Here is a 14956-nt window from a genome sequence, read left to right on the forward strand (position 1 = left end):
GGGCGCCGGTCACTGTCATCCAGGCGAGCCTCTGGTGGTTACTGAAAATTCTTTGCTCCTGCGCACCGTGATCCTGCCCGCTGCTCGGAACCTCCGCTTGCATCCACTGCCGACACTGACCCCACTCGCACCCACAGCCAGTGCTGCTGCTTGCACCCGCTGCTGGTGCCCAGTGCCAGTCCTGATTGCTCGGCGCCGTCAGCGGGTGCAAGTGGCAGCTGCCAGCCCCAATCACTCCTGAGGACTTCTCCACCTCCCCCTTCTCCTAAGGGGTGGTCGGGGCAGCAGCTTCTTCTCACACCTGCTGATGGCGCTGGCCCCAATCGCTCCATACTGTCAGCAGGTGCAAGCGGGGCTGGCGCTGTCAGCACGTGGGAGTGGTGGCGGTGGGAGCGGGGCTGCTGGCAGACAGGGGACTGGGGGCTGGGCGGGGGCATGGAGGGTGGGCTGAGACCTGGCCCTGTGCCCACTGCAGCCTCGCGGCCTACAGTTCCTTTCAAGGTGCACGAATTTGTGCACTGGGCCCATAGTTGTTTTATAATAGGTAGCATGATGTTTAGTGTTGGTTTCAGTAACTCAGTTGTGTAGAATTGGTGTCTTTTCTCTTTCCATTTTACTTTATCAGCTTGATCATAAGATTGCTTCCTCCTTGTGGTCATAGGCTGTGTCTCAAATCTTGGACTTGGATACTTTCTCATCCATGTTCATTCAGAGTGGAGGATGAGGGGTTTGCTTCTAGAAGCTCTCTCAGAAGACTCATGAGCCAGAACACTGCCAAGCCCCTTTGGCAAACCTCCTTAAGTCTTTCTAGGCAAATGGGGCAAGGTGAAGGTCTTAGAATCATTAATCATGCCTAGGGGAGGAGATTAAACTGCCTGGTATAGGCCTAAAGTATATGCCACCCTTTTAGAGGTAGGGGTAGAGCCAGCTTCTCCAAAGCTCTGGGATACCTTGGGGAGATTTGGCTAGCCAAATGAAAATCAATATAGTTACCAAGAGAAGGAGCAAAGGATTCTGGGGAGGCAACCACAATATCCAACAAAAAAAAACCAACCACATTTTGTGTGTATTTCTTGTGAATTTGCTGATAACAATTGCCAAGTAATTACTATCTGTATAAAAATTTTTTATGGAACAATTACTTTTTTTTTTAATTCTTTTTAAAAAAATATTATAATAAGTATTACAAAGGGTATTACATATGTGTCCTTCCCCCACCCCCCGCCCTTGACAATCCCCTGCCCTCCCTTACCCCCCAGTGTCTTATGTCCATTAGTTATGCTTATATGCATGCATACAAGTCCTTCGGTTGATCTCTTACTCCCCTCCCTTCTGCCCCCCAACCCTCTCTGGCCTTCCCACTGCAGTTTGACAATCAGTTTGAGGCAGCTCTGCCTCTGTATCTATTATTGTTCAAAAGTTTGTAATGGTCTTTATTATCCATGAATGAGTGAGATCATGTGGTATTTTTCCTTCATTGACTGGCTTATTTCACTTAGCATAATGCTCTCCAGTTCCATCCATGATGTTGCAAATGGTAGGAGTTCCTTCTTTTTAACAGCAGCATAGTATTCCATCGTGTAGATGTACAACAGTTTTCTAATCCATTCATCTACTGATGGGCACTTAGGCTGTTTCCAGATCTTAGCTATGGTGAATTGTGCTGCTATGAACATATGGGTGCACATATCCTTTCTGATTGGTATTTCTGGTTTCTTGGGATATATTCCTAGAAGTGGGATCACAGGGTCAAATGGGAGTTCCATTTCCAGCTTTTTGAGGAAACTCCATACTGTCTTCCATAGTGGCTGCACCAGTCTGCATTCCCACCAGCAGTGCACAAGTGTTCCTTTTTCTCCACATCCTCTCCAGCACTTGTTGTTTGTTGATTTGTTGATGATGGCCATTCTGACAGGTGTGAGATGGTACCTCATTGTTGTTTTGATTTGCATCTCTCGGATGATTAGTGACTTTGAGCATGTTTTCATATGTCTCTTGGCTTTCTGAATGTCCTCTTTTGAAAGGTGTCTATTTAGATCCTTTGCCCATTTTTTGATTGGATTGTTTATCTTCTTTTTGTTAAGTTGTATGAGTTTCATATAAATTTTGGAGATTAGGCCCTTATCAGATATGACGTTGGCAAATATGTTTTCCCACGCAGTGGGTTTTCTTGTTTTGTTGATGGTTTCTTTTGCTGTGAAGAGCTTTTTATTTTGATGTAGTCCCATTTGTTCATTTTCTCTTCAGTTTCAACTGCCCTAGGAGCTGTATCAGTGAAGAAATTGCTTTGGCATATGTCTGAGATTTTGTTGCCTTTGTATTCTTCTAGAATTTTTATGGTTTCCTGTCGTACATTTAAGTCCTTTATCCATTTTGAGTTTATTCTTGTGTATGATGTAAGTTGGTGGTCTAGTTTCATTTTCTTGCATGTATCTGTCCAATTTTCCCAACACCCTTTATTGAAGAGACTATCTTGGCTCCATTGTATGTTCTTGCCTCCTTTGTCAAATATTAATTGAGCATATTGGGTTGGGCTAATTTCTGGACTCTCTATTCAATTCCACTGATCTATATGTCTGTTCATGTGCCAGTACCAGGCAGTTTTGAGAACAGTGGCTTTGTAATACAGCTTGATATCTGGCATTGAGATCCCACCTACTTTGTTCTTTCTCAGGATCGCTGCAGCTATTTGGGGTCTTTTTTTATTCCAGATGAATTTTTGGAGAGTTCATTCTAGATCTTTGAAGTAGGCCATTGGTATTTTAATGGGAAGTGCGTTGAATTTATAGATTGCTTTGGGTAGTATGGACATTTTGATGATGTTGATTCTACCAATCCAAGAACATGGTATGTTCTTCCATCTGTTTATGTCTTCCTCTATCTCTTTTTTCAACGTCCTGTAGTTTTCTGAGTAGAGATCTTTTACCTCTTTAGTTAACTACAGAAAACTACAGGACGTTGAAAAAAGAGATAGAGGAAGACATAAACAGATGGAAGAACATACCATGTTCTTGGATTGGTAGAATCAACATCATCAAAATGTCCATACTACCCAAAGCAATCTATAAATTCAACGCACTTCCCATTAAAATACCAATGGCCTACTTCAAAGATCTAGAATGAACTCCTAGGTATCTTAATTTTTTTGGTGCGATGGTAAATGGGATTGTTTTTATAATCTCTCTTTCTGAAAGTTCACTATTGGTGTATAGAAATGCCTCGGATTTCTTGGGGTTAATTTTGTATCCTGCTACATTGCCAAATTCATGTATTAAGTCTAATAGTTTTTTGATGGAGTCTCTAGGGTTTTGTATGTATAATATCATGTCGTCTGCAAATAAGGACAGTTTTACTTCCTCTTTTACAATTTGGATGCCTTTTATTTCTTCTTCTTGTCTAATTACAATGGCTAATACTTCCAGGACTATGTTGAACAGGAGTGGTGAGAGTGGGCATCCCTGTCTGGAACAATTACTTGTAAAGGATTCATTTTCCATGCAGATAATAGGGAAGTATTTTGTGGAACTTCATGTTGTATTTTATCATATGTGAAACTGACATTCTAAAAAATGAATACTCTTTAAAAATTGACAGAATACATACATACATACAACTCTAGCATACACCTTCGTCATGTGATGTTGAAAACTTTATTTACTCATATACCTTAATTTCCATTTCTTATAGCTGACTGGTTTTCCTAACTTGGTTTCTGAGTTGTGTTAACTGTGACTTTACTTTGAGCAAAGCAAAGGTTATTTTGTATATATGTTTAATTCGGTTGCTGTTGTTAACAACTGGATTATTACTATGGTAACTGGATCACACCATTACATGCAGTTTTGGGCTATATAATCTATATGGTGATTAAATGTGAACCCAGATATCCTGTGTTTGAATCCCCACAACGGGTTTTTTAATTGCTCTAAGGCTTAATTTCCTCATCTGTAAAGTAGGCTTAATAAATAACACCTACCTGATAGAATTGTTTTGAACATTGAAATGATAATGCATGTAAAGCATTTAGTCCAATGCCTGACACAAGGTACGGTGGCTTATTCTATGATGATTACCTTGCATTGAATCAGTATACTCTTTAAATGTTCTCTACTGCGTGTGTGTGTGTGTGCGTGTGCAGGTGTAGATGCCAATTAGAATATGATAATATGTTTTAATCTTTAGAGACACAATAAAAACAGCTACTCTGCTTTATAACACTTACCTAGGTAAGAAAGTCCTAATGTACTAAAAAATTATTTCTTTTTTGTTTTGTTTTTGTTATTTATTTATTAAATCATTATTAAGAGTCTTCTAAACATTATTTTAGAAAGGAAAGAATTAGACCCTGGCCAGGTGGCTTAATAGGGTAGAGTGTCATCCCAATACGCAAAGCTTGTGGGTTCACTCCCCAGTTAGAGCATATACAAGAAGCAACCAATGAATGTATAAGTAGTGGAACAGCAAATTGATGTTTCTATCTCTCTTTCTCTTCCTTACGGTCTCTCTCAAATCAATAAACAAGAAATTAAAAAAGAAAAGAAAGACTTAATTCATGTAAAATGTTTGGGAAATCCATTTGGTTAATTAATAGGTTTCTTTTTAAAAAAATATAATTTTGTTGAATTTTTTTTCTTTTTTTTTTAGAAAGAGAGAGCGAGAAAGGGAGAGGGAGAGAGAAAGAGAAACATTGATGTGAGAGCAGAACATCAATTGGCTGCCGCCTGTACACCCCCTGCTGGGGATGGAGCCTGCAACCAGGCATGTACCCTGACCAGGGATTGAACCAGCAACCTTTTGGTGCGTGGGATGATGACTGACCAACTTAGCCACACCTGCCAGGGCAATCATAAATAGGCTCTTAGTACTGTTTTACAATAAAACCATCTTTTGTTTTTTTTTCTCAGTAAAATTCCTGCCTTTCTAAATGTAGTGGATATTGCTGGTCTTGTAAAAGGAGCTCACCAAGGACAAGGCCTGGGAAATGCCTTTTTATCTCATATTAGTGCCTGTGATGGAATCTTCCATCTAACACGTAAGTACAATTGCTTATATACTTGACTGATTTCATTATGATCAATGTTTTCTTTCCGTTATTGCTCAAATAAAATTAGAAATGCCTGTTTAATAGAAGATTTGCTTTACTTCACAAGATGTAATTGTGGATTCATCTGTTAATTGTGACTCTAATGTTATTTAGTATAATCTCCATATGAAAGTGCTTATTCCATAGCAAGTGTATGATGTGTAGATATTATATTCTAATTCAATATTGTCCCCTGTTTTGGATTAGATTCATTGAGAAGTTTTTATGTGAAAGTAATTTTGTTAATTGTAGAGGCATTTTGAAATTTTCTTGTCGAACTTTTATGCATTCTTGCTTTTCCATGTGCCGAGAAGGCGGAATTGATAGAGGAGCGGATTCCATTATTTCAGAGGGGAGAAGGGCGCCCAGGTTATTAATTAGAAATGAGGAGATTAAGGAGAGAGGGATATAAAGCAGAGAGAAAACAGGTAGAACTATGTGTTGGTTTGTGTTCTTTTGATCACTAAAGTGAGCTAAATGCATGTTAAGTAAATCTCTGATAGAATAGAAAGGTTTAGGTTAAGGCTCAAGTTAAGGCTGCACGTTAGTTAGGGAAATAGTGTTATAATGAGAAAATTAATGCAAACAAAGGAAACAGATTAGAGGTAGGGGCCAGCTGTGGTCTGGTTTAGTGTTTTTGTTTGTTACTGGTCCTTGACTATATACCTATAGCAATTGAAAATGAACATCTAGAAATAGATATGTCAGTTTGACTAATTTTTTTGTCATTTGGATTTAATAAAATTGTACTATTTTTTTGTATGTCTTTTGAAAAAAATTCACTTGCCTAGTAATTCATTTTTATTGTATTTTACAAAAGCCTGCCACTAGTGTTTGAGAAGCACTGATCTAGGTAGCTTCATCTTGGATGAAGGAATGGAGACATCTTCTGGAAGGGTTGTGGTACAGGCAAAGAATAGAGTTATGGGTGAGGTGGAGATGGTGGAAATTTTGTTATGTAGAGTAATGTACATTGGCGAGAGCCTCTGATTTTCTGACGGATTGTTTTTGTTTTTGTTTTTGTTTTCATTGGTTCTGGTGACCCATATGAGAGTTTCAAAGAGAGGGTGGAATCAAATGTGACTCCTGGTTTCTGGGCTGGGCCAGTGGAATGATTTTTGATGTTATTCACTGAGATATTAAATATAGAAGCAGCAGCAAGTCTTGGGAGAGAGTTGATAAGTTCAGTTTGGACAGTTTTTTTGAATTTGTATACCTAGGACATCCATATAGGAGATGTCTATAAGGAAGTAGGATTGATAGGGCAGGTGTGACAGGAATTTGGGGGCAAGAGAACTGAAGGTTTGGGTGTGAGCATGATTAAACTGACAGGTAGAGTAGAGCTTAACACAGGGTAGGAGTGAAAATAGGAGAGGACTGAAAGGTGGAAGGCTCATTGATCTGATTTCCTGATGAGCTTCAAGAACAGATATGCTGGGTATAAAGGGGGTATGTGGTTAGAGAGGGATATTTGACTCAAATTTTCAAGAGCTGGAGCAATTTAGGATGATGGTAAGATCCTGGTAATGGCCTGAAACCATTAATAAATGTAATCAAATCTTTGGTTTTATTGTCTTTTGTATAATATTTATCTGACTTGTTTTCCTAACTCTCAAGGGGAAAATGAATTTGGTTAGGATTATACATACTTTATTGTATTTCAGTCAGGCTAAAGGTATTATTAAGAAAGGAAAAAAATATTGCTAAGAAAGGAACAAAATAGATCCAGAGACAGAGAAGCATGGAACAGACCGGTGAATCTCAGAGGGAAGGCGTGGGTGGAGACAGATTAACCAAAGAAGTTATATGCATACTAGAGGTCCAGTGCGCGACTTTGTGTATGGGTGGGGTCCCTCTGCCTGGCCAGTGATCCTGGTGATCAGGGCTGTGGGAGATTGGCCGGCCTTGGGGGTGGGGGGGTCACGAGAGGTTGGCTGGCCGGGAGGAGGGGCCACAGGAGGTTGACCAGCTGGGAGGAGGGACCATGGGAGGTTCACCGGCTGGGGGGAGGGACCTTGGGAGGTTGGCCGGCTGGGGGGGAGGAGGGGCCACGGGAGGTTGGCCGGCGTGGAAGGTTGGCTGTGGGAGCGCACTGACCACCGGGGGACAGCTCCTGTGTTGAGTGTTTGCCCCCTGGTGGTCAGTTCGCATCATAGTGACTGGTTGACCGGTTGTTCGCTCGCTTAGGCTTTTGTATGTATAGGATATGCATAACCTATGGACACAGACATCGGGTGAAGGCCTGGGTGGGAATGGGTGGAGGGTAGAGAGGGTCAATGGGAGATAAAAAGGGAACATCTGTAATACTTTCAGCAATAAAGATACATTAAAAAAAGAAAATAAGAATCTGTGATTGCAATATAAATAAATAAATATCATCAGTATGGGAAAAAAGAGTCTGTGGTTGGTCTGTGGTATATTGGGAAAAGACAAGTTGTAGGCACAACCAAAGCACATTCCCAGAAATATCAACTAAACAAGACAAGTACTCCCCTGGGACAGTTCCTGAGTGTTCAGACAGATTATACAGTTGTCCAATATCCATTCTCTCCTTCATTCCAGGTAACATAATTCCTAACTGAACATATGGCCATCACAATATTAATATCTTAAATTTTTTTTTTTTTTTAGTAATTTTAGATAAATCATACATTGGAATAGATAAAACATTTACATGGTTACAAAAGAAAATTGATATACTACTGGAGTGTACATTGTGAAATCTTGTTCCTACCCACATTTTGATTCCTCTGTTTTGCTTTTATAAGTGATGACACTTACTAGTTTCTTACGTTATTTTTCAGAACAACGGTTGGGAAACTTTTTCTTTAGTGGGTCAGATAGTAAATATTTTGCTTTGTTGCATGTTCTTCCGTGTGTGTGGTGTGTGGTGTGTGTGTGTGTGTGTATGTGTGTATGTATGTGTGTTTGAAATCCTTTAAAAATGTAAGCATCATTCTTACTTCTGGGATCATATAGAAATAGGACATAAGACTTAGTTTGTTGATCCCTGATCTAGAGTTTCTTCATGTAGTACAGGCACATGGGAATGTATTATGTGTCATCCTTGTTGAAAATATTTTTATCAGTCTTTTCCTTAGATATCTATCTTATGTACTTTTATTTTTAGAAAGTTCTTATCCTCCACATGATCAGGTAAATATTGACAACTGTTTAAATTTATTTTTCTTTATTTTTCTATTGAGATATAAATAGTAAAGTGCATAAAACTCACAAATCTGAAGCATACATACAGCTGGATGCATTTGTACACATGTGTACATTTGTGTAATCACCATGTAGATCAAGATATAGAACATTCCTGTCACTCTTCTCAATCAGCCCCCACTCAGGGTAATCACTATTCTGGTTTATATTATCATTGATTATTTTTGCTTATTGTTGAACTTCATATAATTGTAATCATACATTCTATATTCTTTTGTGCTCTCCTTCTTTCAACATAATGATGATGAGAGTCATCCCTATTGTGTATACTGGTATTGATAATTTGTATTTTGTGAAATTAGAAATTTGGATTTTATTCATTTTATGGTTGATATGCAGGATTATGCTGTTTAGTTAACAGAGTTGATGTTCTAGCAACTATATATCAACACACTGTGAATGGATTTGAGTGGGAAGAAGTGTGGGGCAAAAAGAACAGCCAGGAGGTTCTTGTAGCATTTCATGGAGGAAATAATGAGGGCTGGATTTTGTAAAAATGTCCATGGCAGTAACAAATTTGAGAGTCATTGTAAAGAAGGGATAGGCTTTTCTTATATCTCTTATATCTCTTATATCATGATAGGACTTTCTTACATCTCTTATAAACATCTTTTATTCTCTTCAAATAAGACTGCCAAAGATTTAATACAGAATAGGGAAATAACAACCATATTATGGAAAGAAAAAATTCTTTTTAAATTTATACATGCAGTAACTTCTGGTAATCTTTTATTTAGAAAAACGATTAATTTTTTTCCTCGAGTTTAATGGGTCAGTGTGACTTGTTTTTACTAATTTTTTAGAAGCAATATAATTTCCTATTGTTAGATTTTTAAAGCTTTGAACATGATGGGGTCATTGATTTCACTGAATCCTTTTGAAGCTGGCATTAGAAGTTTTGAGGTGGTATTTTAACAGGAAGTGAAGGCATTTGTGTGCTATCTGAAGGACAGCACCTTTGTCAGCTTTACTGTATCTACTGTCACGCTATCTATCTATACTAATAAAAGCCTAGGTGGTCTTCGCACCCTCGCGCACTATGTTGTCACAAGATGACCCACAAGGTGGCCGCCACAAGCTGGCCGCCACGAGATGGCCACGCGCACAGTGGAGGCAGGGCCCGTAGGCCACTCTGCATGGTGAGGCCTGGGGGTCCCGCGGCTCTGCATGGCATGGAGGAGGCCGGTCCTGGCATCTCCGTCACCTCCTGAGGAGGAGGCGGGTCCTGGTGGAGGGGGCGCGTCGCGGAAGGGGAGGGCAGTTGGGGGCCATCAGGCCAGCAGGGGAGCAGTTAGGTGTCAATCAGGCCAGCAGAGGAGCAGTTAAGGAGCGATCAGGCTGACAGGGGAGCAGTTAGGGGGCGATCAGGCTGGCAGGCAGAAGCGGTTAGGGGCAATCAGGCAGGCAGGCAGGCAGGCGAGTGGTTAGGAGCCAGCGGTCCCGGATTGTGAGAGGGCCTAAACCGGCAGTCAGACATCTCCCAAGGGGTCCCAGATTGGAGAGGGTGCAGGCTGGGCTGAGGGACAATCCCCCCTCCCCCCCCCCCCCGCCCCCGTGCACAAATTTTGTGCACTGGGCCTCTAGTATATATATAAAAGCCTGCGCGACTGAACAACCCATCAGTTGGTCGCTATGACGCAAACTGACCACCCAGGGGGCAGACACTCAATGTAGGAGTTGCCCCCTGGTGGTCAGTGCGCTCCCACAGCAGGAGTACTGCTCAGTTGACCGACAGGAGCCAGATGCAGGGCTCATGGCTGGTCGCTGCAGTCCGGAGATTACAGCAGAGCAGCAGTGAGCCTATGGAGCGGCAGCGATGGCAGACGCAGCAGGGCCGAGATGAGCAGGAGCGGCAGGCAAGAGTGGCAGATGGCACTGGACTGCTGGTTTCGGCCTGATCCCCGCAGGATACACCAAGGGACCCCACCAGTGCACGTGCACCTGGCCTCTAGTATATAGATAAAAGTAGTTCAAGTTTCTCAACATGTACTTAGAGATATGACCATGTAGACTAGAAATAAGAGTTCTGCTTTCTGAGCTATGGGTCAGTTTTGTTACCAATTTAGAAACATATAGGAGGTTCAGATTTACAGAACTGTTCATTATAAAGTATACTAGAGGCCCAGTGCATGAAATTCGTGCAAGGGTAGGGTCCCTAGGCCTGGCCAGCAATCAGGGCTGATCTGTGGGGCAACTGGCGAGGTGATCTGTGGGGCAACAGGGGGCCCCCACTGGCACCCACCTTGGCTGGCCTGGGGCCTGTGGGCTGGGGGCAGCTCCTGTGTTGAGCGTCTGCCCCCTCGTGGTCAGTTTGTGTCATAGGGACCAGTCGTTCCACCAGTCGTTCCGCCGTTCAGTCAATTTGCATATTAGGCTTTTATTATATAGGATAATTATAATTATGTATAGTTGTAGAAAACAATTTCAAATGCAATTTGATTATTTTCAGCTAAGTTGGTGTGTGTATGCACATGTGTGTAATGTATGTGGGATGTTGGTGGTAATGGTGGGAGTATGGGATATACTGTCCTGTTTTTTCCTGAGTTCTATTCTAGTTAGCTTTTTAAAGTTAAATCTTCTGCCTGTGGATTTATTTTGAACTGTTTGTGTGAACTTCAGTTGCATTTATTATTTTGCTCTGCTGACTTCTAAAAGGAATTTTAACTGTCTTACAATAAAATACATTAAAATAACAGGAAAAAGATGTAAGTGCATTAATGAAGAGTGATAATTAAAGGGAGTGGAGAGAATGGATGGTCAGGAGCCTGAGTATATGGTAACACATAACCCATACCAAATAAAATTGTTAAAATTGAGAATAAACCTTACTAGTGAGCATTGTGGCAGCCAAGACAAAGAGAATAAAATATGGGTTGTCTAATTTCATATATATTTGATATCTCTCAGAAGAGATAACACTTTCTTAGCTCTAAATTGAATTTGCATTTTTGTAGCAGAGGCCTGAGGCACAACCCAGCGTTTAGTGTTTTCTGTTAGCTTGCATAAAAGGCAGTAATTTGGAAGCAATCTTTTACTCCTCTTATAATACTTAATAAAAACAGAGGGCATAGAGTTAGATTTTTTTTTCCCCCCTGAAATACTCATCTTTTCTGGAGTATTTACCTATGTGGGTATACAGTAGTATGCATTTGTAGCTCCAGTTTATACAGGGGATAAGATAACTATGTAGTTAGCATGTTTTTAAGCTACTTTTTCTGGGTATGAACAGGCTTTGGCAGTTATGGCCCAGCAATATTAACAATAGCGTGTGTCTGAATAGTTAGTATTTTATTTTGATTTCTAGAAGAAGGGAAATGATTATTAAGCAACTGGTAAATGTTAGGTACCATGGTAGATTCTTTCAAATATATTATTCTATTTAACCTTAACATTCTATAGGATTGTTGTTATCCCAGTTGTACAGATGAAGATATTGAGAGAGAAAGGTTCAGTAATTTTCCTAGGGTACATAGCTAGTAAATTGGGAGCCTATCTTTCTTTTTTAAAGTTCTTTCTCTTTCCAGTCTTCCCACCATACTACACTGCTTTTGTACATTTTTAAATCTGAATGTGTAGTATGTTTAAGATTCGTGTGTGTGTGTGTGTGTGTGTGTGTGTGTGTGTGAGGGGTTGGGGAGAGGGAGAGAATTAAAATGCTTGGTGTACATTGTTTTTCAGAGAATACCTGCTGTGCACAATAGTGGCCTTTGAGGCATATCAGGAGATATTTCTGAAGAGATAGGTGCTGTATAATGATTTTAAAAGAATTAGGTTATAGTTTTTGTTCTTTTGTTGCCATCAGATATTTATTGAGCACTTATTATGTGCTAGGTGTGCTAAATGCTTTATATGAGGAATTTTATTTAATTCTCAGAACATGTCAGAAGTGGGGTAGAGAGAGGTTAGAAAATTTGATCAAGATTACACAACTGGTAGACGGTATAGTCAGGAGTAGTATCATTCAGGTAAATCTAACTCCAAAACCTGCACTGTTAGCCTTTGTACCAGTGCTGACCAACAGAAATTTAATGTGAGCCATAAATGTGAGCTATGTGTATAATTCAAATATTTCTGATAGCCAGAGTTTTTTTTTTAAAAGTAAAAAGAAGGGGTGAAATGAATTTCAATAACATACTTAATATAACAAAAACACTATGGCAACATTTAGTCAATATAAAAATTATTGATATATTTTGGTAACATGTCTTTGAAATCTGGTGTGTAATTTACAATTAGAGTAGATCTCCATTTGAATGAGCCACATTTCAAGTACTTAACAGCCACAGGTGGTTAGTAGCTATAGTATTGGACAGCTCAGCTCTGCATTATACTCATAGAAAGAAATTTGAAGAAACATCAAATCATTGATAGATTTTTGGACAATAGAATTGTGGTGGAGAGAGAGACAGGTGACTTTTCATTTTACTTTAGACTCTTGGCTTTTTTTTAAGTGAATATATATTCTGACTTTTAAAACAAAATTTCCAATTTAAATACTAATATAAAGTGTTTACAAATGATTCAAATAAAATTCTCCAGAGTTCTGTATTAAAACAATGAGGAGATGGCATTTGCTTAGACTCTTGTGATTCAACAGTTGTCAGGGATCTATTTCTATCTCTATAAAATGTTTGATTTTTAAGCTGGATAAATCATAATGGCTCTGCTGGGATGATTTAGTGTAGGAGTTTACGCTCACATAAGTAAATTAGTGGGTTTTGTTGTTAAAGAAGTTACTTCCTTGATTGCTCTCACAGATTGTTTGTATGGTCTGTTCCTGCCACAAAGTGATCCTTGGATTTCTCAGATGGCTTAGTGAGCGCGTGCCTGTTGAGGGGAGGATGGGACGCTGCAGGGAAGGCAGAACTGCCTTTTACCTCTTTATCCAAATAACTAATATTTTTGTGTGCAATTATCTCTTCCCCATTCTATGTCTTCTTGATGAGGGGATATTATCCAGCTTCCTCTTTTTTCACTCTGGGACCCTGACTGAGGGAACCTTATTTTGGCCACCTAACCTAAGCTGGACTTTGAAAGATGAAAAGATTGAGAGACTGACATTGAGAATTCAGTATTTCAAATGCAATTTCATTATTTTCATCTACATCCTCTCCTCCCACCCCCACCCCCAATATTAAGAATGATGATAGGGAAAGAAGCATGGTCTTCTAAATATATTCTTAGCAATTTTATTGTCTTTATACTAATTGTTTTAATATGCACAATGCAAAGTCACCTAAACAAAATTCCTTTGCTGATTTGTCAAAGCAAAGGGAAACGATTGCTAGTCATTCCAGCACTCTGTTGTTTGAATATAATCAGTAGCCATCTACTTGATATCAAAAACTGTTCCCTTATAATAGATAGAATTATATGCAATTAGAGTACAAAAACTTGTGCCTTAGGAAAAACGAGTATCATACCATAGTGCATATAAAATTATAATTTAATTATGTGTTTGTACCCCTTCCCTTCATACCTTATGAGTACACAGTTTTGTTTTTTATCAGATTTCACTCTACTTTCTATTATATAAAAAGCTGGTGGTCATCACGCCATCACACCATAACGGCTGATCAGCAGGAGGCTGTGTGTGTGGGGTGGGCGGGGCTGCATGCGTGGCGAGGAGCACGCAGGTGTGTGGGGACTTGACTCTGGAGTACTTGACTGGAGGCGCGGGTGGGTTTCTGGGTACCGCCTCCTGCAGCAGTGGCCGTGGTGGCGGCCACGGGACTCTTTCTGGGTCCCGCCTCCCGCAGCGACTGCGGGACTCTGGGTCCTGGGTCTTGTGTGATTTTGTGTGCTGGGCCCCTAGTTTAATTATAAATGGCCAGATGTTGTTACTTTAAAAATATTCATTATATATAAAAATTAATGATATAGGCTTATTATGAACAAATTGGAAATAATTCAGTTGTTCAAGTAAAATTTCATGTTTGTCCCTTGTTCCCAGTCTCCAGAAGTAATTGCGTTTCCTTTTAAAAAATCAGGAAGGATATATGCTTATTTTCTTCTATTGATTATATGGAAGAGGTTAGTTGCTTTTTGAATTTACCTTCAATGTTTATTTTCCTTAGAAAAAGGAGTCTATTAAATAGAGCATTTCAGTTTTTGGGATAACTGCTAATGGTACTGTTTGATTTTAATGTCATTTCTTTTTGTTTTGAAAGGTCTACCCAGTTTTATAATTCTTAGAAAATACTTGTCTTCTCCTGAGCCCCCCAATATGATTTTAAGTTATTCATTGATTTTACTTATATCTCAGCCTTCACCCTTCTTAAACTGGGCCGACAAGTTCTTATCCATAGAGAGCTAAGGTAATCTATGTAGATGATTTCTGTGCAGATGGTTAGAATTTTTGGCTAGGAAAAATAAAAGTCCTTCTTCCTTCTCCTTCGTTATTAATGACAGATGCATTTCCATTCTGTTTTATATTACTGTCCCTCTGTATCTGTTTGAATTTAAATATCTAAATTGCTTAGAGCTTTAACGTAAAATTCCAGTGAGCTCCTTTAGTTTTTTGTTGCCTGTGTTTGCTAAAAAGAGATGAAGGTAGCACTGATGGAAGAAATAGGTTTTAAGTTGCCTTTCTAGTTTATATGGAATTGGAGCCCTCCAGGCACTACAACTTTATTGAACTGCTAA

At 39.6% G+C, this 14956-nt stretch overlaps 1 protein-coding gene across 2 annotated transcripts in view; it reads left to right on the top strand.

Annotated features, from left to right (window-relative positions):
- The window catches only part of OLA1 (Obg like ATPase 1), a 160593-nt gene that overhangs the window by 27501 nt on the left and 118136 nt on the right, over nt 1-14956 (top strand). For both annotated transcript variants that reach the window (XM_070422734.1, XM_070422735.1), the window contains exon 4: nt 4905-5032. In XM_070422734.1, coding sequence (XP_070278835.1) covers nt 4905-5032 — 128 coding nt within the window. The remainder of the gene's footprint in view (nt 1-4904; nt 5033-14956) is intronic.

This window comes from Myotis yumanensis, unplaced genomic scaffold (assembly GCF_028538775.1).
Source record: "Myotis yumanensis isolate MYYU_CA2020_CCGP unplaced genomic scaffold, mMyoYum1.0.hap1 SCAF_8, whole genome shotgun sequence".
NCBI classification, from domain to species: domain Eukaryota; kingdom Metazoa; phylum Chordata; class Mammalia; order Chiroptera; family Vespertilionidae; genus Myotis; species Myotis yumanensis.